Genomic DNA, 22447 nt, shown 5'->3' with positions numbered 1-22447 from the left:
CGCGCGGGGCTGCGCACGGCAGCCGGCCAGCAGGCACAGGGGGAGCAAAGGCCCGAGACCCCGCCGGCGGGGCAGCGCTCCGCGGGGCAGTTCGCTCTCCCCGGGGAGCTGTGCGCGCCGGGCCCGGACAGGCCGGGCTCTCAGATCAGGTGAGACTGCACCCTCTTTGATCAAAGCCATAAACAGACATTCTCACAGTTTGCTATTTTAAAAGTTTAGATTCTGCGCGCATTTCGGAAGCTCGCAAAGCTTGCAAACCGTTTGAAGGACGCGGCAACAGTCGCTGCGCGGCCCGCGTTCGCGTGCCGCAGCGCCCTCTGCTGGCGGCGCGGTGTGCCGGCGCGGGGACGGCTCCACGCGCACCCCTGCGGCCGCCCGGCGATGCCCAGGCCGCGCGTGCATGTGCGGAGGACCGAGGGAGGGGAGAGGCAGAAAGGAAATTCCGAGCCTCACCGTAAAAACAAGCTGCACTAGGATTTTTTTCCTTTCCCAAGTGATAATTTTTAAAAAACATAAGCACATTTTGAGAAGGAAAACTTTCCTTTTTTTTTTTCATACCGGGAATCGAACTCATGACCTCAGGCTTGCCAGGCAAGTGCTTATGCCGCTGAGCTGTATCTCCGGACCTGAGAGGGAAAACTTGATGGTCCTGAGTCACAGGACGATTATGTGCCGTCCAAGGCCTTTGGTGACACAGAAATCCATGGCTGTGGTGTGGGATAGTAAATCTTTTCCCTTGGGAGCTTTCTGTGCAAAGAAGGTGTAATTCTAACTTCGACATAGTTTTTGTACCCGGCGAAACTTTGTACCCTGACTGTGGTAGTTGGACCTTCAGTGCGCTGCGCCAACTCCGGTGCTGCGGGCTTGGTCCCCGGCGGAGCACTGTTGCTGGAGCCTTAGGTGCAGGGCCTGGGTGGAGGAAGGGGTCAGAGGCACGTGCCCTTGGAGGGGGTGTTGGGCCCCTTCCTCCCTCTTCTTGCCAGGGGCCGGGAGGTGAACAGGGCTCCGCCACCTCCGTGTCCTAAGCCACAGACAGAACCCTCTGCAACCATGAGCCGAGTAAGTCTCCTCAAAACCCTTTCCTCACATCCAGGGAGAGCTAACACATCTTCATCCCCTCATCTTGAGACCCTGCACTTGTCTGGAAAATTCTGCTTTCTCACTTTCAGTTCGCAGTTTCAGATGTCTTTATCGTTCACTGTCTTTTGTACCAACTGTTGCCACTGGTTTTATTGTTATTACAACTTTTCAAAAATTGACCGATGTAATTAAAATGTCTGACAGTTCAAATCAACATTTCAACATCTCTTTCCAAGTGCTGAGAGATCTGTGAAAAATGATGGCATATGTTTCTCAAAATACAATTTTCATTTTCATTAATCTGATGTGTTTACTTAAAAATGGAACCTTGGCTTTTCCCTTATATGTACTTACCATTTTTGTAGAATAAAGGAGCTCCATGCCCGCTGCTGCTCTGCCTCAGGGATCACAGCCATCTTTGCAGCCTCCACTCACCCCAGCTACTCCAGACAGCTGCTCCTAGGAGGCACGTTCACCTAGAAGAGGGCAGCAGTGGGAAGAACTAGAACAGCATTTCTTTGTTATGACCTAAATTTTCATTACCCATAATTATAATACCTCAGACATGTAGAGCACTGTCTTAGTACCTTCAAAGTAAGGCATCTCCATCCCTGTCTACACAGTACAAAGTTCCACTGCAGGATGACAGGTGAGGCTTGGACGTGAAAGGGGGGCATGGAACTCCGGGCTCCTGGCAGCTCAGTTCTGCCTGCTACTTGCAGAGTGAGGAGGAGGTCCCCACACTTGCCCCTCCTTCCGGCCAGCAGGAGAGCAGAAAACACAGGCGCTGTATTAACATTCATGGATACATGCGTGTGGTAGATTGACAACTGGTGGTCAGCTTACAACCCCCAGGTGAACTGAGTGAGTGTGGTGCTGGGTGGGAGGCCCACCTGGGGACTGTTGCCAGCAGCGTAAGAGGCAGAACTGGAGAAGAAGATGGAGGCTGTTGGGAGCTGGGAGAAGCTGTAAGGAGCTGTTGGTTCTATTGGAGGAGCTTGTCAAGCTGGCTTTCCTCATGAACTTGGCTGTTTTCATCCTCCAAGGAGCTCAGGACCTTGTTGGCACTGAGAATGTCTTTGGTTCACTTTGGGAGAGCTCTGGTCCTCACTCTGAGCATCACTTCCTGGCTCCCAAAGGAAGATGGTGCACTGCCAGTCTCCTGGAGAGGCTTGCTGCATTGGCTTTCCTGACGGGAACGCAGCTGTCTTCATCATCGGAGGAGCTCAGGACCTCACTGTTGCTCAGGATGGCTGTGGTACCTTTCAGGGGAGCTTTGGTTCTTACTTTGAGCATCACTTCCCGGCTCCAGTGTAGATCCCTCAGCCTGCTGGCACAGATCCTTCATCCTGCTGGCACAGACTTTCTAGATTCCACCACCGACCTTTGGGCCTTCCCAGTGCAGATCTGAGAAACAGGCCTGTGTGAGATGTTGTCATGGGCTCTAGGTCTTCAGCTGGACTCCTACAGGACATTATCGTGGGATCCTGCCCTCTCTTGTATATGAGTCTTTGGGTGACTACTATAAATAATCTTATAAAATTTGTGTCCTGTATTATATTGTTCCCCTTGCAGTATCCCCCAGACCACGACAGTGAGCTTGTTCAGACTGGTGACTTATGCCCTTCACCTGAAATCCTGTGTGGCACCAGTGGTGTTGTGAATTCTCTGGCATTCAGACTTCCCCACGGCTGCTTGAATCCAAGCCACCCTGTCAAGGGGCCTGGGTGCTTCCGGCCCCATCGGAGGGTTGCCAGGGACTGCTCCTTGAAGGCCAAACGCCATTAACAATCCCAGTGCGGTATGACTAGACTGGACATGAGGCGGTAATCTTTAAATCAGTCATAATGGGCTGGGGTGCAGCTCAGTGACAGGGTACTTGCCCCGCACAGGCAAAGTCCTTGGCTCCATCACCTTTCACTCAGAGCTAGAAATGCACAGATCAGGTAAGAACAGAGCAAAATTGGCTTCCTCTGGTCTAAATTTTGAGTTAACTTTTTCTTTCTTATGGAAAATGTATTTGTTGAAAGATACTTAGAAATATCCACTCACATCCTTTACTAAGTAAATCACAAGCCAGTGTTTTCCTCAACATGTTCATTCTGTAGCATCAATTATAAATTTACCCAGATATTGATGGGATAAAAACTGAGGTCAGAGGAACAGCATAACTTACATAAAGGAATCTCTGGGAAATACTAAGCCAAATGTTTCCCCTTCTCACTGTGTTTCCCCTTTGAAGCAATGCTTACTTTTAAAACAATATGATGTTCTGCTTCTGAATGAATGTAGAATGATTTAGCGTCCACCAAGAAGACTCAGTTTGGAAAATAGTTCATAGATCCCAGTTTTAGGCCAGTCCTGTATTTTATGTATGGGAACACTGGATTATGAAAAGGTTAAAAGACTTTCCCCAAATTACCATTAGTGGCCAGAGGTAATTCAAGTACATTTCCTGTAACAAACATTTTAAGTGCTGTTTTTTAGCCACACTGCCTAATTCTCATCAGATTTCAAAAAGTAATATTTACTTCTTTTTGTGTTCTGTTTGTTAGTTTGTTTGAGAGGGGAACACAGCTGTTGCCCAGGCTGGTCTGGAACCTATGCGCTCCAGTGACCCTCCTGCCTCAGCCTCCCAAGTAGTTGGGACTACAGGTGTGTGCCACCACACCCAGCCAGCTTTTTTATTCCAATGGAGATAGAAAATAAAACAAAAACTTTTGGCGTTAGACAATTGCTGTACGATGGAGAACTCTCAATAAAACTTTAAGAAACCCAAGAGGTTTGAGTTGTGCAAGTTGAAGGCAACCCGTTTTCAGACCAGTGAGACAAATCTAAAGTGCTCTTTTCCGCCTCCATGGCTTGCAATTGCTGATCTTGAAAAGATCACCTTTTTGTGTTTGGAAAGGTCTGGAGCGCCTCTTGGTGCTGTCCCTCTCTGACCTTGTGAGAGGCTCCAGCCCGAGGTCAGCGTGTGACCTGCCAGAAACGCTTCCTCTGATCCAGGTAGGTCATGGGTGAGGCACATTCTAGGGAGCTCACCTGCCGGGGAGGCATGGGGGGCTCTGTTCCCTCTGCTTCCACGCTGCCTTTCCCAGAACTGCCCTGAAGCCTGGGTCCCCAGCCTCCCTGTGCAGGTCAGGAGCCGAGGGCTCCCTAGGCTCCTGCCCAGCAGTTGTCACCCTCGGGAGACGTCAGAGGGAGCCACTGCCGGTGAAGCCCATACCCGGAGCCTCAGAGCTCAGCCTGGGGCCACAGGAGAGCACTGAAACGTAGCTCCGGGCACTACAGTACTACTGATGTTCGGCGGGGCTGGGGATTGAACCCAGGGCTTCACTCTTCTGTGTGCCCTTCCATCGAGCTACATCTCCAGCCCGCTTACAGAACTTTATTCTGAGACAGATGTTTCACTCAGTTGCCCAGACTAGCTTCAAATCCACAGCCTCCCACCTCCACCTTGTTTTTTTCCCTTTAGCAGATTTTTAAAAAATTTTTAATTTTATTTATGTTGTAGGATTATAAACCCTGGGCCAGTTTATCTTTGGTACAGCAAAGCTCTAAAGTGACTGCCTGTGTAAGTCAGGCCATCTGTTCACAACCTTTACTCCGATTTAACCCACAGAATCCAGAACATTCACTTACACTCCACTCACTCCTACACGCACTCTAGGGACCCTGAAGTCTCAGCCTCCCCTCGCTATACCTCTACTTCTCTTGAGAGACAGCATGGCATCCCCCAAAAGTACACGTGACAAAAGCCCGCAGTACAGTGTCACTTGATTTTAAAGTAAATCAATCATATTAACATTTAAGGGGCCGGGGATGTAGCTCAGTGGCATAATCGCTTGCCTGGTAAGCCTGAGGTCGTGAGTTCGATTCCCAGTACCAAAAAACAAAACAAAAACCATTCAAATAAAAATCTTTCAGAGCACCTGAAAATTGTGTAATGTAGCTATGAGGAAAAGTTTACAAAATAACCAGTAGAAATCTGTCATCTGTTAAAAGCTCTCCAAAGGTAATCTACCCCTAGCCATAGCTTCCGGCAGGCCTGCACCCAGCATCAGGTTCACTGTGAGCCCAGGTGCAGGAGGTTTGCTGCCCCGCAACTGACCAGGGCCCCCAGAAACCTGCACCTGCGTCCCACGTGCAGCTCGCAGCACAAACAGACCTTTCAGAGAGGAGGCAGCGGACCAAATGACTGCACTTGCTACAGTGCACAGTTTGCAAGTATAGCACTTAAAGATCTTTCAAAACACTTTAATGCTGAAACTATCCTTTAAAAAGAACCTAATATTGTCAGGGAAGATTACAGCAAAGTAACTTTTTAATTGATTTTTTTTCTTATAGGTACAAGCTATTTAGCTAGTCCTTATACTCAGATTTATAAACAACTGAAAATTCTAACATTTCTAACTAGTCCAAAGATAGCAATTTTAATAACATATGCCATTAAAGGTAATCAGGGCTTGTGCAGAGCACCATGCCCAGCTGAGGACGGTGGCACCAGAGTAACCCAGCACTCCAGAGGACGGAGCGGGAGGAGCACAGCTGGAGCCCGGCCTGGCTGACCGTGACTCAGTGAGACCCCGTGTCAACATGAAAAATAAGGGAAGGGATGTGACTCAGTGCAAAGGCCTTGGGTTTAACACTTAGCACCATAAAGATAAGAAAATTATAAGATTAATGTTAAAAATACGAGTTTCATGTGTCACTGGAATTAAGCTAGTTCAAATCTGAAGGTGAGTCTGATAAAATATGTATGGGAAACCCGAGAGCACCCCTGCAAAACACAGTGATAAAGTCAAGAAAGTGAAGTGCCACATTAAAATACATCCACAAAAAGGCCTGAGACTAAATAAAGTAAAATGAGAGTCCTGAATCCAACTACACCAGTAAGAGCGCTGAACGTGAATGGATTTGGGGGAGGAGGGGATTGGGGATGAGCATAGGGCCTCCCACACCCGAAAAACAACTCTCCCAAGAGCTGTACTCCTAACCTGAACATGCATGGACTGAACACTCCCATCAAAAGGCAGACACTGTCAGAATGCAAAAACAAAACAACAGAAAGAGTCTATTCTGTGTCATGTAGAGAAGACACAGCTCAGATCCCAAGGCGAAGATCAACTGAAAAGTAAAGGCTGGGAGATGGTGCAACCAAGGAAACAGCGGGCAGAGGGGCTGGGGATTTGGCTCAGTGCAACAGTGCCTGCCTGGCAAGCCAAGGTCGTGAGTTCAATTCCCAGTACCGGGAAAAAAAAAAAAAAGAAACAGCATCCAGAGAGCTAGAGTGCCTCTCAGTACAGACAAACAGGCTGTAACATTTGATACTGAGGACAGGGTCAACCCAGAGGCTTGGCAGTCATACGGAACAGAACGCCCAGATTCATGGAGCAAACACTGGCAAGTGCAGGGAGAAGCACAGGCAGCCCAGGCAGACTTCAACTGTAACTGTGGGCGTAGGAGGAGGCAGGGTCAGCAAGGAACACATGACCACACTAACCCTGACCCTGCTCAGCCAGCCCTCCCTGCCAAGGACGTGCGGAACGCTCTGCTCAGAGACAGACAGCAGGGACTCCTCTCAGGTGCACATGGGACACTCTCCAGACGATACGGTGGGCCATAAAACAAGCCTCACCTTTTAAATAAATGGACAGAAATAAAACAAATTATGATCCCTGACCACAGTAGCAGGGGGCAGGGTGGAAAAGTTAATAACACACTCCTGAGTGACCAGCAGATTGAAAAAGAAATCAAAAGAGAAATCAGGAAGTACTTCAAGATGAATGAAAATGAACCACAGTAACGAGACGTACAACATAAGACTAATGGATACATCTTCAGAGTGCCAAGGGGAAAGGTATCGCACACCTGAAGGAGAAAGAAAGATCTCAAATCATAACCTAGCGGACAAAGCTGCTATCAAGCTCCACGAAATGCGCCCAAAATTAGAAAAAGGAGAATCTGCTTCCCCTGCAGGTAAAGAAATAACTGAGGAACAAAATGAGACAGCAAATGGATTTAGTGAGATGAACTCAAAAGAGCAAGCTTTGCAAACTGGGGGGGTCTCAGGACTTCAAAACAGGGCAGAAAACAAAAACTCTGAAAAGACCTAACCCTGTGATACGGACAGACGCTGAAACTGCATTTAGCAAATTCAGCCTCTAGGAAGAGTTGTGCTTTTGTGTTTTCTTTTTAAATCACAGGTTCTGAAGAGGCATATTAGATGAGGTAAATGATTTCAACAAGGATGTTTGTCAGGTTCTACTGCACTTCATTATGCAGTATATCACATTATCAGCTTTACTGATGTTACTCAGACATTTTCTTGCTTGAGCATCCACAGGAAAGGTTTCCAAAAACACATGCTGTTACAACCTGGTATGCACATACAAAAGAATGTGGACCCTTACCTCACACCATATATAAAAATTAACTGAAAATGGATGGAAGACTTAAGTGTGAGAGATAAGGCTAAAACTTTGAGAAAACAGGTAAACCTTTGCAACTCTGCATTCGGCCATGGATTCTTAAATATGACACCAAAACCATAAGCCACAAAAAAAACTACATTGGACTTTATCAAAATTAAAAACTTTTGCCTGGCATGGTGGTGCACACCTGCAAACCGCCCCCCCAACCCAGCACTTGGAAGACTGAGGCAGGAGGATCCCTGCAAATTCAAGGCCAGCCTGAACTACATAGTGAGTTCATGGCCAACCTGAACTACATAGTTAGACTCTGTCTCAAAAACAAATAACAAAAGAAAGTTTTTAAACTTATGTACTTCAAAAGATATCATCAAGAAAATAGCTGGGTGTGGTGGTGCATGCCTGTAATCCCAGCACTCGGGAGGTTGAGGCAGGAGGATCATTGCGAGTTTGAGGCCAGCCTACGTTACAAAGCGAGCTCAAACCCAGCCTGAACTTCATAAAGACAAAAAAAAAAGAAAAAAAGAAAAAAACAGAGAGACAATCCACAGAAGAAAATATTTACAAATCACAGTTGATAAGGGATGTGTGTTTAATTATGTAAAGAACTTCCACTCAGTAAAGAGAAATAACCCAAGTAAAAATAGGCAAATAATCTGAAGAGACATTACTCCAAAATAAACCAAGCCAAAACACACAGGGAAAGACGGTCAGTGTCACTGGGGATCATGGAATCCTGATCAAAATCGCAGAACCTCCTAGGATGGTGGGAACGAAGTCAGGCGACAACTGGCTGGAAAAACAAAGTAAGCCAGCATTGGCTGGGAGGTGAGCTCAGCGCCTGCACACCTGCAAGGCTCTGGGTTCCGTACACAGTGCTGCAAAACAAAAAAAAATTTAAAACAATTTAAGAAACAAAATAAATCAGGAGTTGAAAGGATGTATCGAAATCAGTGGGAGGATGAAACACTGCAGCCACTTCGAAAAACTGCCAGTTTACCAAAATGCTGAAGCTTACAGCTCAGCAATCCCTCAGCTAACACGTGCACACCCAGAGAAATGACAGCAAGTGTTCACACAAGAAGTTGTACGCACGTCTACAGCAGCGCTGCTCATAATGGGCAGAGGGAGAAATAACCGAGGTGTCCAGTGCTGACAGACAGGTCAAGAACACGGCACCGTGCAGTGGGCCAGTGCTCATCACGACACAGGCCACCACGTGGATGACCCTTAAATGCGTTACTCCACACACGAGACGCCCGTGTCAAAAGACATATATTATTCCACTCTGTGAAGTCCAGAATAGGAAATCCAGAGATAGAGGGTAGTGGCCGCTTAGGGCTGGGGTTGGGATATGTGCAGATAGGGAATAATAGCTAAGATGCAAGGTTTTTTTGAGATGAAGGAAAAGGGGCCGGGGATGTAACTCAGTGGCACAAGTGCCTACCTGGCAAGTGCAAGGTCCTGAGTGTGATTCCCGGTACAAAAAAAAAAAAGATGAAGAAAAATGTTCTAAAATTAGTAGTTTGCAAATATCAGTATTCTACACAGCACTATAAATTTTAATTGCATAGTGTGTAAATTATACCTCAATAGACATTCAAGTTTTTAAGTTGCTGATGAAGTTTGCTCATATTTGAATCCTGCAACTTTTGTAACTTCTGAGAATCTTCTTGAGTTACCACGCCCTCCCCATACATACTGACGAAGGATTTCAGGAAAGTAAATGGCTGGGTTGTTACAGTCGACATGGAAATGAGTCTCGGATTCTGTCAGAGCACAGACTGAACAGCACAGGAGCAGGTACAGCCTCAGTGCCTGTCCCTGACGCTCTCGGGTACCCACACACTTCTGTTAAGCTACCATGCACCAGGAACCTCGGGCTGTCACCCTCCCTGGCCTCGGCTGCCTGGCCCACCTCCTCTGGCCGGGGACTTCACTGCTGTGAATTTGCTCGTGACTGACAGGTGCCATAAGGGACAGATGCCAGCCATATTCCTACCTCATGAGACCAACAGTAAGGTGAGAGACAGAGCTGGGATGTCAGCCCAAGCGACAAGAGCAATGCTTTGTGGAGAAGATGGTCGCTATGGCACCACCGATTAGAGATGTGGTCATACCTGTGCCGTCTCTGCGCAGAGAAAACACATTTGTGCACAGTGAGTTACACAAAAAACAATGTCAAGTCACAACTGTAACCCTAGGCCCCCTACTAGAGATACATAGTATCTTTGGGCAGGAAACTTCTCTGGACCTCCATTTCACTTACATATAAATTAAGTAAAGCCCTAAGATTTCTTTCAAGTCCAAAATTTTACAATTCTAGGTCATAAGCCACTTGACATCTGAAAAGAGAGAAGAGAAATAAACTCTAGTTTTGACCAAATGCGAACAATAATAAAAAGGCCCCAAACCACTACATACTTTCAAAATCACTAGACGTGTTCGGGTGGGGAGTAGTCATGCCAGTGTAAGTTCAGCAGCATCATAACTCTCTCACTTCATAAAAATGTATGTGAACTGCCAGTGAACGGGCCCTCCCCTTCCCTTCTAAAACCATGACTTCTACGTCAGGTCACGTGGCTAACCATGAACAACTCGAAGTGCAGTTACGAACAGTAAGCCAATCAAATCCAGGAAAAATGTTAAACATTCAGTGCCCATATTTAAATGCTCTAAAGGGTGTGAGTGAACTTGTGCTTTAAGTGCACCAGGCCATAAACATGTTAAGGTTCTTCAAAACAGGATCCTGCTTTCTAGCTTATGTTTGGATATTTTATGGTTTTATTTATACAGTACACCCTAATTTCATTGTTCCTCAAATACCAACTGCAAAGTAATGCTACTTTCATTGCTACAAAAGTCCATGTTTAAAAAACATCATCTATTTATCTACTTGACTAAAAGGTGCGAAACTGTTACACTGCCGTCAATGAAAGAATTATCAAACTGTAAACCACAGTACTATAGGATCTTGTTTTTTGGCGGGAGGCTTAGGAGGGCATGAAATCGGATGAATATTTAAAAAATTGATGGTTCATAACTACCTCTGGATCCTCAGATATCTAGCTTAGAATGTTACTTTCATGAGCAATATTCCCATCATGAAAAGTCTCTTTATGAGCCTGTACTTTGGCTCGAGCTCGTTATTAAGCAGTAGAAAAATGGGCTTCAAATGTTTGCACTTCCCAACACTGTCAGGTTATAACTATGACTTTGCAGATCTTGGCTGAAGATGTACCCCTAGCTAACTACTAGAAAAAGTCTGAAGGCACTTTTGGTGTTTAGTTAGTTGAAACTGAATGGAAGTTTTATTCAATAGGTTCATGCTTGAGTAATGAAACATTAAGTTTCTGGTATTTTTCTACTATTCAAAGTGTGTTTATTCTGGTGGTGCTGGGAAGTGAACCCAGGGCCTCGCACATGCTACGCACTCTACCCGAGCCACATGCTCGCCAATGTTCTCCTACTAAATCAATACACATATACATAAAATACCTATCATGGAGAGTTGTCTACAAATTGTCAAAAACAAGAACACATTAGAGACATTATATAAAAGTGTTTACATTTTAATAGAAAAATAACTATGACAGCTAAATATACATGGTACATTTAATTACTGAAAATTATTTTTAGCGGCATTCTAGTGATAATTCATTGAAGCACTTGCGTGCAGCCAACCATCTTAAAGAACAGTGATGCAACACTATTAAAGTGCCTAAGAAGCAAATTTATTTTAACATTTATACCCAAAGCACGTTTGAAACATACGTCATGTGAACAGTAAGGCAGAAGCACAGCCGGGGTCACAACGCAGTCTGCCTCAGTGTGTGCCTTACAGTTTGTCACAAGTCGGAAGTTACAAGCAGTGTTCGCTGTTGATAGCGTTATGTGTAATTCTGGCAACAGATAAAATGTCTTCATTCTTATGAATTCTCTAAAGTCATGTCAGCCTACAAGAAACATCTGATTATCATTTTCAATGACAATTTTTTCAGTGAAAATTGATGAGTAATGTCTTTAGACTTTTAAAACAAGGTAAATCATATTCATTATACACAGAAAATAGAAAGTGTAACATATTTTTAATTTTTAGAAACAAAAGCACTCTCTTTGCAGTAGTGAATGAAAGTACCGAAAGGAGTATCTTAGCCAACTGGTATGTGCTCACCCCTCAGGAGACTGACAAGTGGAAGACTGAAGCGGAACTGCAGAGCCAGGTGCCCTCGGCAGCAAGCCCACGCCAGCACAGCCGGGAGCGGCGCGGCCGCAGACTGCAGAGAGCCCAGGGGACAGCACACCCGCGCCCGTGCCACAGCTTCTCACACGCTCAACTGCGGCTCATGTTCATGCTTAATTCTGCTCCCTGAAAACCAACTTTTAAAACTCGCTCCACGGTAAAATGAACAAGCGTGGAGCCACGCACACACCTGTCCCCGTGGCCTCACACATGGCTCTCACTTATTCACACAACAAAAAAGAAAGCAAACATTGGTTTTGGAAGGCGAAACCCATACAGAAATCCATCTTTTGACCACTGAAATCAGGGACACACTACTACTGTTAATTACCGAAAACACTTAGGGGCACAAACCATTTTTTTCTAAAACACTCAATTCATTTTTTTAATAAATATTTGTAAGTTATCCATGTACTTTCATGTGAGCTTTGTTATTCATGCTTCTCCATTTTTTCCTGCTCTTACTTCAAAGTCTCATACATTTCTGGAAAATCTCAAATATCCCTAGCATCTTAGGTGACCCACAAAAGGGATGACTCAGCAAAATGTATTTTCACCCATGTAGTAAGTCCATTGTAAAGTTAATTTCTCCTAATTTGTGTAAAATATTATCACTCATCTATGAAAAACAATAATCATTTTGATCTTACTAGACAAACACTTCTGATTACTTATTAGTGTTAAAAAATTGAGTAAAAATTTTTTTTTGTCTTTTTGAGACGGTCTCGCTATGCAGTTCAGGCTGGCCTAGAACTCACTTTGTAGCCCAGGCTAACCTTGAACTTGCAGTTATCCTCCTGCTTCAGCCTTCTTCAGCTGGGATTACAGGCATGTTCTACCACACCCAGCTATAAATTTTATATTCATATTTAAACTACAGGATACCTATAGACAAAGCAGCATTTATTAAAATATAATATACACTTAATTTATACTTAATTCAGCTAAGATTTAAACACTTTTTATCTTTAATTTTTAAATACACACATGATTATTTTAAAACATCTATACAAAACTGAAATATGACACTCAAGCTAGACTGTGATTTTAAAGAAACCTCCAACAGGTAGTAATGTACAATGTGGAAAACTCCAATAAAATGTACATATAATTCTTGCGGCAATGTTAGTCCTATAACACAGAGCGATATTTACAAGCGAACATGATCCAAACAGCACACGCAGACTCAGGATAAGTGAACACACGGACGCGCACCGCCAGCCGCACTTGGTCTCCACGGCAACAGATTATTTCTTCACAGAAAGGGGAGCTGCATGAGAAAGAAAATTCACTCCATGGAGGTGACCACAGGGTTTACTTTCCTATGTCCAACTAAGTATTTTTAAATAAGTATTTAAATATTTTAAAAGCCTGTGTCTGCTATCAATGGCTCAGTAATTTTGGTTGAGCTATGCAGACTATAAATTATTTCCACACAACCTATAAATTTAAAAAATGCCACTAGATAAGCTCAGAGATCCTCAACTGCACCCGAATCACTAGGAAAACTCCCCCAACCAATCTAGGGCTACACCTCAGACCAATAGAGCCACACCCTCAGTAAGGAGGGAGCCACTGTAAAGTGCCCCAGGGTCTTGCTGTCATCCAGTAACTGCCAGACTGCCAGTGACTCCTGCCAGTCTCCTTGGGCAGATTCCTAAGCCCAAACACTTCGGCCTCCAGAAAGCATAGCTTACCGAAGACACGTGGCGAACGCGCGCCTTGCATTTCTATACACGAAGTGGATCGGGAAACCCTTAAATGTGTGCCCATCTGGCACAGCCCTCCTGATGGCATCCTGAAACTCCTCGTTGCCCGCAGATATGCTCGTTGTGCGCTCAAACTCATAGGAGGCCAGCGCTGGCGACAAAAGGTAGGAAAGCTGATCTTCCCACACGGTGGTGAGGCCTAGATCCTGTAGCAATCAAAAAAGAAAAAGAGCAACATTCTAATATTTTAAAACCAAATAAATACAAATTTTGATTATTTTAATGGATGCCAGGATTTTTAGACACTATTATAATTTTGCAACCTTCCAATTAATTATTCAATGAATTCACAGAAATAAACATAGAAGGAACTAACAGATTTCATTTCTTAGCAATAACCAAATGGAAGGCTTCGTGTCCTTCACTTTAGAAATATCTACTAAAGGAGACCACATGGAATACTCCTAATTTGGAAAACAGGATCCATGAATTTTAAACATACTCTTATTTATGAGTTTAGCAAGACTGAATCTGTATACACTCACCTGCAGTATGAAGAAATTCACTGTGCATATATTTAAACTAGAATACCTACTGAACATTTCATATCTAGTCCATCACCTTAACCACTCAGCCACGACTACAGATATGAGCACTTCATATCTAAAAGGCACTAACTGCTGCACTGCGGAAGACAAGCAGAAGATACCAGGCCACCAGGGAGCTCAGCACGTGTTCTGTGGCCAGCACAGCCAGGCATAGTGGCGCACGCCTATAATCTCAGCACTCGGGAGGCTGAGGCAGGAGAATTGCTGCAAGTTCAAGGCCAGCCTGGGCTACACAGTGAGTTTAAAGCCAGCCTGACCTACATAGCAAGACCCTGTCTCAAAAAAAAAAAAAAAAGCCAGCAGAATTCCACCTAACACCCCATGAATGACTGATGTCCAGCGACACGATGTAAAGAACCACCCAGTCACAATCACTAAAAAGTTTCGAAATCCTTACTATTCTGATCATCAGAATAGATCTTCATGATTTCAGCTGGTCACAAGCAATCTCAAAGGTCCATGATCGACTAAGTACACTCTGCCTGTGGTAAAATGTGAATCCCACTTACTGGGTTCAGGTTCCACTAACCGGCATCTATTTCAACTAGATGGATAGGTGGAAAATGATATCCTCATCCTGGCTTTAATTTGCATTTCCCAACCACCAATAGAACCAAGCCTCTTGTTTATCAGCCATGGAGCGTAAATTTTTCAAATGTAAGCAATCCTGCTTTCATCTGCAGCAGAACCTTAGGAAACAAAGCTGCCAGGCAACACAAGTGAGCATAGTGGGGCATTCACTTCCAGTAGTGTAATGGACTAGGGCCCCAACCAACCCCATTGCTGGGAAATTACTACGAATGTTAGATTTTCCAAAACTGCTATTTAAGTGCTTTACCAGTTGGCAAATGAGTAAAGAATATGTTAGAGGCCAAAGCTATATACTTGGAACTCAAGAGCATACATTGTATCTGTATGTCTTTGCCAGCTTCAAGGCAAACAGAAAAGAGAGCTCACCCAAGCAGGGCAGTCTAACAGGGAATGCCAGGGAATCAGAAATGAATCTTCCATAGGAATTTTAGGCTTCAGTCCTTTGTGGGTTATATGTATTGCCACATAAATTATTCTACCTCAAGGATTCAGTCTCTCGATAGTTTCTCTTGCTCTTTTTTTTGCGGGGGGGCGGATTTTGGTATTGCAGATCTAACCCAGGACGTAGCACATGCTAGACAGGCATTCTAGTACTGGATTGTACCCCCATATATGCTCCTAAAATGTATTACTCTCTTCCTTTTTGATTAGTGCTCTTTATCTCTTCCTCAAGGTGCTTTATAATGAAATGCACATGACTAATAAGGAGAATGAAAGGAAACGAAGCCAGAGTGAAGACATCACTTTACACTCACCCACTTGTCCCATTACTTATAATGGGAAACAAAACGAAGTGAAACAAACCAGGGGGAAGAAAACAAGAAAGAGTAACCTCGTATTTCTAATGGTGCAGTTATTTGAATAAACTATTTCGGAAAGAGGAAATCCAAATGGTGGTACCGTATTCATGAGAAGCCTGACTCTCAGATGTGAATCCATCATTCTTCATTTCTAGTAGGAAGTAGTAACTCTAGAACCAACAGCAAACTTGGAAAATTTTCAGTCTCAGAACTTAACTCTCATGGACGTAGAGTCCATGAAAAACGGCTTTCAAAACCATAACCTTCATAAAGGTAGGGAATGGATTTGCTATTTTCAGGGCTAGAATAATGACTGGAATGACCACATACACTTAACAAAAGCTTAAACAAACACATGACAACAAGCATGACGCTGCAATGACTTCCAGGACTCACCTTCCTGTGCTCGGACACCAGGAGCCTCAGCTGCATTTCAATTTCATTACTGGTCACTGATGCGTCCACTGTGGACGCGCACAGCGGTGGGAAGGGCGGGAGGGAGGTTGTAGCTCCTGGAGCACAAACAGATTTAATTGCTTCCTCACTCATGGGTTTCCATTTGGACTCATCATTCAAATCAAATACACAGGTTTCCACAGCATCAGAGGGCTGGCAATTGCCCAGGAACATCTGATGATTGAAAACACAACCAATTGTTCGGTACGGGTGCAGCGGTTTGGGTTGCTCAGCAAGTGGAGGCTCATCAGGATTGGTAGGTTTGTGGATGTACCTGCAAAATTAAATCATAATTTCAAGGAAGGAGAATTTAAGTTATAAGCCAACATCCTACCATAGGGAAAAAGTGTGCTCTAACTCGTAAGAGGCTACAGCTTTCAACCTACTTCCTAGGTCTAGAGTTTAATACTTGTTTTTTGTATTTCACACTTGGATTACTCTGTTAATTATGTGGTACATCCTGTAATACAGAAACCAATTGTACTCCTCTGACTCCATAATATACTGTCTATTGTAAAGATATTTTAAATTGGGCATGATGGCACATGGGGGTAATCCCAGCACTCTGGAGGCTGAGGTAGGAGGATCACCTCACGTTTGAGGCCTGGACTACACAGCAAGACGCTGTCTCAAACAACAAAAACAACAACAAAATTTACTTCAAGTAACACAAGATAATTCAGCTACACGTTACTAGAGACAAGCAATGTTATCAACCAGGCAGAACGAGGATGCAGGGAAAGGTGCGGAAGGCTCAGGGATGCACTGTAAGAACACTCAGCATTTAAAGCAACACAGACACAATGCATTAATTACTGTAACTGTCCTACTAACCTGTTTCGAAACTCTGTTTTACTATTATTATTATTTTTCTCTTTAAAACAGAGCAAGAGGAAGGAAAACGGCCAACCACTCGAAAGAGAGTAAGCACTGGAAATGGCACAACACAAGCTAAGGAGTGCTTTTAGGGGAGAGGGGCACTTGGCTCTCAGACCTCACGGCAGGGACAGATAGTGTCCAGCGGACTCTCTGACAGGGAGATGGTGCCCACATTATAGTTTCAAAGACAAACCATGATTTACAACTTGAACTCTATTTCAGCCTGAAGGACAACCATCCGAAGAAAAGCACAAAATTACAATTATTATTTTTTTACCGATATCATGTTGGTAATGAATTTTAAGGGTACAAATATTCTTAGAGCTTGTTTACTTAGCATCCACAAGTGAGTTTTCTTTCTTTTCTCAGTGGTACTGGGGACTGAACCCAGAGCTTTGCACTTGTTAGGCAAGTGCTCTCCTATTGAGTTTCATCCCCAGCCACTTTTAAAATAGGAAATTGCAGGGCTGGGGATTTAGCTCAGTGGCAAAAGTGCCTGCCTGGCAAGCGCAAGGTCGTGAGTTCGGTTCCCGGTACCGGAGAAAAACCAAAAAAAAAAAAAAAGAAATTGCTGAAATGGTTAGGCTGGCTTCAAACTAGTAATCCCCTGCCTCAGCCTCCTGAGCAGTACCTAGGATTACAGGTGTGTGCCACCATATCCAGCTTGAAGTAACTTCTTATATACTCTTCAGAAAGACTATAATAACTAACATTATAAACATGCACCTGTAGGTATCATCAAATAAATACTGTAAAATTCTAAATATTTGGGGCTGGGGGTATAGCCAAGAGGTAAGAATGCTTGTCTAGCATGCATGAAGCCCTGAGTTTGATTTTCAGCACTGAAAAGCTAACTAAAGACACTCTGCATTTTGCTACCCTTATGAACTCAGGTGACTCACCTGTGTCCTGTCAAACTCTCCCAGAAGGTGATGGTGCCGTCAGTCCCACAGGTCATGACCCAGGCATGCGGCACCCCTTTGGCCTTAGTACCAACACAAACAAAAGCTTCCAGACCGTAGCCAAGGAGGAGGCTGCACAGGAGGTTAGCATGGTCTTCACAATCACCCTCGAGGAGAAAATGAACCAAAATCAGTATTTCTTCACCTGACTTCCTTCCTCGATCAAGATTTTAAATTACAATGAAAATTACAATGAAATTACAATGAAAATTTATTAGCAACTTTTTAAACCTTTAATCATTAGTCCAATTATTAAGCTGAATCAACTGGGAAACAAACTAATTTTAGAAGAGCCTAAATTATTTTACATAGTGCTCACAAATCCCAGTCATACAGGGATACTTTGACTCAAAAAGTTACAAAGGGATATTTAAGTTCAAAAATCTACAAAGAACTCATACCATCAAAAGAAAAACAGGAAGATTTTAATAGCTGAATAAAAAAACTACACAAGCTGATAAATCATGTAATTAAATGGAAAAACACTCAAGTTAAACCAATGAGTCATAGCATCTGCATATGATAACTTAAGGAAATACACTCAGAAAAGTAACTGAGAGAAAAACCAATAAAATGACAACAATGGCTATTAGTGTAGGTTATACATAATGTCCTATTTTCCAAATTCTCTTTGTTTCTTTTTTTGGCTCTGGAAATTGAACTCAGGACCTTGTGCTTGCCAGGCAGGCACTGTGCTGCTGAGCTATATCCCTGGTCCCTCCAAATTCTCTTTGATACGGCTAGATTACTTTCACAACTTAAAAACAAGTATAAAGACTGCACAAAGGCAATATCTGATACTATGTGCTATGAAAAAATAATTAAAATACTCAACACTATGGCTATAATTATGTAAGAATAGTAGCAATAATTACTGAGTGTTAGTATGAAAAATTTCTTTCCCTCCAAAATGTGTGCATTAAAGGCTCTTTCTTTTTAAATTAACTGAAAGACAAAACAGAGTTTTACCCTTATTATGCTGACTTTATAAAAAAGTTTGGGGCAAACGTACATCCATTACTTTTATCCTGAGATTTCTGTCATAAAAACAAAATTCAAGAGAATAAAAATATTCAATGCCAAAATTCATTTATGATAATATCAAAAGACTACGAGCAAGTGTGTTACAGGTAAGTAGACCTTGTATTCAAAACAATTTCAAAGAGTCATTTGGAGATGGAAATCATAAAGAAGGCAGCACAAAAAATGCTCACAGTATGTCAAAGTACAAAGCAGGACACAAAATGTCATTTGTCTCTCGGAAAAATGATACAGATACTGGAAAAAACCAAAAATATAAAAAGTTGATAAATTGGGACTAGAATAATGGGTGAAGTTTCACCTTTACTATTGTAATGATGTTTGTACAACAAAACTATTTTATATACTTTTCAACTCACTACTTTAAAAGGTGCTTTCTCTTTAAAACACTGAACCAAAAGGTTGATTATTTGATTTATAACATAATTATTTACATAATGCTTTCAAATATGTATAATCCCTATTATACCTGAAATTTTAAAAACATATCCATCAACACAACTTTTTGGAACCACAGCTCAGTAAGTCCGTTCTGGTTGCTTTTCAACTGCCTGTAAGACACCTTCTTCCCAATAGACAAACTGACCTCTTACCCAAGTGTTTTTAAGCTTTGGTATAAGCTTTACCTTGTGAATGCCAAGCTACTAATACGCCCTCAGACTAAGTAAAACTAACACAAAACCACAGATTTTTCTTTCTGTTTCAACCAGACGAAGAGTTAAAGATGGCCTCACTCATTCTATTTTTAGAATTCAGATGATCACTACAGTTAGTTTACTGAAACCGAGGCTTCAGAAAGCTCAATACCAAGCTGGATGTGATGGCACACCTGAAACCCCAGCTCTCTAGAAGGCCAGGACACATGGGTCGCTGTGAGTTCAAGGCCAGCCTGTACTACCTAGTGAGACGTGTCTCAAAAAATAAATTAATTAATTAAAAAAATAAAGTACTGGGGATGCAGCTCAGTGCACAGTACCGCAAAATCAACAGCTGCATCAATTTATGCAAGTTCTTACACTTGTACAAATGCACTTGTGTTTATAACTGAGCACACTGCCACGCAGTACAGAATAGTTCTTCACAACCATCTTTGGGTGTGCACACGTGTCTGTGTGCATGTAGTGCTAGGGACTTAATCCATGTCCATTTGTATTGTCATTTTCTCTTTAAAAGAACATACGCATGACCTAAGCAAATTCCTGACACATGACTTATGCCAACAGACCATGGTCTGGTCATGTGCTGTCGGTAAGTTGCTCTTCACCTCTGTTTTTGACAAATATTTTAGTATCACTACCACAAAGAAACCACATAAAATTTAATAAGAAACTACATGGAAAAATGACAGGTTTTTTATGTGCTGATACATAAACATTTTGAAAAATGGTGAAAACACGATTTAACTTGCAAGCTTATGATAGGTAATTTTCTTTTTTTTCTCTTTTCACTCTCTCCATACCTCTCAGTAAGCAGGTGAACTCAAGTCTTTACACCAAGCCACATCCTCAGCCCTTTTTACTATTTTTTAATTTTCAGATAAGGTCTTGCCATGTAGCCCAGGCTGCCCTCACAATCCTTCCTCCTGGGTAGATAGGGTGCTGTGGTCACCGGCAGCCGGGTGCCCTACTTAGTAATTACAGATTACTGAGGTAATCTACATGCCTATTATGAATACAGAGTGACTAGGAGCACAGCATTCCACTGCAAGATGTGTGTGGTACCTTGTTCCTACAGAGAAAGGCCAGCAGAGTGCACCACTGCTCCTGTTTACCTCCTCCTCCAATCACGGGGGCCCGCTCATACCCGAGCACATTCACGAATCTTGCTGCCTGCCTTGGGGTGTCCAGCAGCCGTCCAGCTCGAAGTGGCTTCACATAGGAACAGACTGGCCTGTTTATGCCATTCTCATCCTAGAGGGAAGGGGGAGATATTATCTGGAGTGACGGACTGGTCATCCCCAATTTTAACAACTTCTCTTTTTATTTGCATTGGCCAAGTTTAGCCAAGAGTGAAGAGCAGGGAGAAACTGGCTCTGCAGAGAGAGCTTGGGCTGAGTAAGGAGCACAGGTGAGCGTCCACGCTGCGTCTGGGAAACAGGAAGTTATGACAGCCCAGCTTCTTCTGATACACACTGATGTGAGACAAACAATGAGCATTCCCCTTACATCTAGCACCAGCTTGTGAAGTGCTGTGCATATAACTTCTCTTTTAACCCAAGTAACATCCCTCGTTATGTTCATTCCATTGATGAGGAAATGGAAGCTACAGCTATGCTCCATAAGAAAGCCACTAAAACCATATGCAGTGATTTAAATTTTTCCTTTTAGAATTTATTTATTTATTTATTTAAACTTAACCAATACATAGAAATTGCATGTATTTATGAGGTACCATGTGATGTTTCAACTCAGGGTAGATATGGGTTCTCCAACATCTACCACATGATGTTTCAACTCAGGGTAGATATGGCTTCTCCAACATCTACCATGTCTTTATGGTGAAAATATTCAAAATCCTTTCTTCTAGCTTTTTTGTTTTGTTTTATCTTTTTGAGACTGGGTCTTGATACGCAGTTCAGGCTGGCCTTGAACTCACTTTGTAGCCCAGGCTGGTGTTGAACTCATAACGATCCTCCTGCCTCAGCCTACCAAGTGCTGGGATTACAGGCGTGCGCCACCACGCCCGGTTTCTTCTAGCTTTTTAAAAACGCACAGTGCGCTATTGTCATCTACAGCCACGCTGCTGTGCAGTGTAACACCGCATCTCTCCATTGTCTGCAGTGCTGGGGTGGACCTGGGCCGTTGTGCATCCCAGACCTTTCCCCTTCTTTCATCTGCCATTTGTCTGGCCTCCCAACCCCCACCTGGCTCAGACTTTGCGTGGCAAGTACCTGCACCTCCGGCTGCTACACAGACAGCAGAGCAGCGGTGTACTGACTGGCCCACCCTGCCCGCGTGTGGACACTGCTGCCACCTTGCCAGCCCAGTCTTTCAAGGCACAGACAGCACTGCTGGCAAGTCAGAAGCTACTTCTCTCCTTCCCAACATGAGCTAGCAGCGACCTCACTCCCAAGCTCCCTGTCTAGAAATAGAACCACATTTCATCTGTCCTCAATCTAGGAAGAACAGGTAGGGTAAAGCCAGATGAACAAGAAACATCCATCGGAATCATTTACTACATTATACTTATAGAGAGGCATCTATGTGGTGGTGAAGATACATATAAAAACATATTACTCATTCCTCAGAAGTTACAAAAAGAATAAGGAACAACCATTTTATGTTAGTCTGTTAAAGAGAAAATGTGGTTAAGAAATAAGAAAAAATGGAATCAAAGATAATACACACAGTCCCAGACTTAGAATTTCTCAACTCTGTAACACTGCAGAAGCTCTGTGCATCTTGTATTCTCATCTCAATTAGTAACACACAGGAGGATGGGATTTCTCCAGGCTGGGCAGCTGCAGCTCCCAGCCGCAGGATCACATCTACAAACAACTCCCTTTCTTCAGTGTACTGTGTTGCTAAGCCACTATACACAGTATGTTAGGTATATCAATGTGCTTCAACTTTCAATGCGTATACACAGTATGTTAGGTGTATCAATGTGCTTCAACTTTCAATGCGTATACACAGTATGTTAGGTGT

At 43.3% G+C, this 22447-nt stretch overlaps 2 protein-coding genes across 2 annotated transcripts in view; one reads left to right on the top strand and one right to left on the bottom strand.

Annotated features, from left to right (window-relative positions):
- On the top strand, window positions 1–12160 carry LOC106148368 (translation initiation factor IF-2-like; the record flags this gene model as incomplete). The annotated part of the gene is given in 2 exon segments (XM_013513523.1): window positions 1–149; window positions 11693–12160. Coding segments are annotated over 2 exon segments (372 nt in total), but the record flags the coding sequence as incomplete, so codon positions are not given.
- Window positions 12161–12783: 623 nt separating this feature from the next.
- The window catches only part of Cep76 (centrosomal protein 76kDa), an 18488-nt gene continuing 8824 nt past the window's right edge, over window positions 12784–22447 (bottom strand). The window contains exons 8-12 of the mRNA XM_005372555.2: window positions 20522–20710; window positions 17700–17866; window positions 15859–16192; window positions 13452–13669; window positions 12784–13024 (exon numbers count right to left, since the gene is read on the bottom strand). Of these exons, the coding sequence (XP_005372612.1) occupies window positions 12886–13024; window positions 13452–13669; window positions 15859–16192; window positions 17700–17866; window positions 20522–20710 (1047 nt within the window). The 3' untranslated portion in view covers window positions 12784–12885. The remainder of the gene's footprint in view (window positions 13025–13451; window positions 13670–15858; window positions 16193–17699; window positions 17867–20521; window positions 20711–22447) is intronic.

Source organism: Chinchilla lanigera, unplaced genomic scaffold, assembly GCF_000276665.1.
Source record: "Chinchilla lanigera isolate Chin_1 unplaced genomic scaffold, ChiLan1.0 scaffold00001, whole genome shotgun sequence".
Taxonomy (NCBI): domain Eukaryota; kingdom Metazoa; phylum Chordata; class Mammalia; order Rodentia; family Chinchillidae; genus Chinchilla; species Chinchilla lanigera.
This window is presented reverse-complemented; position numbering and strand designations above follow the sequence as displayed.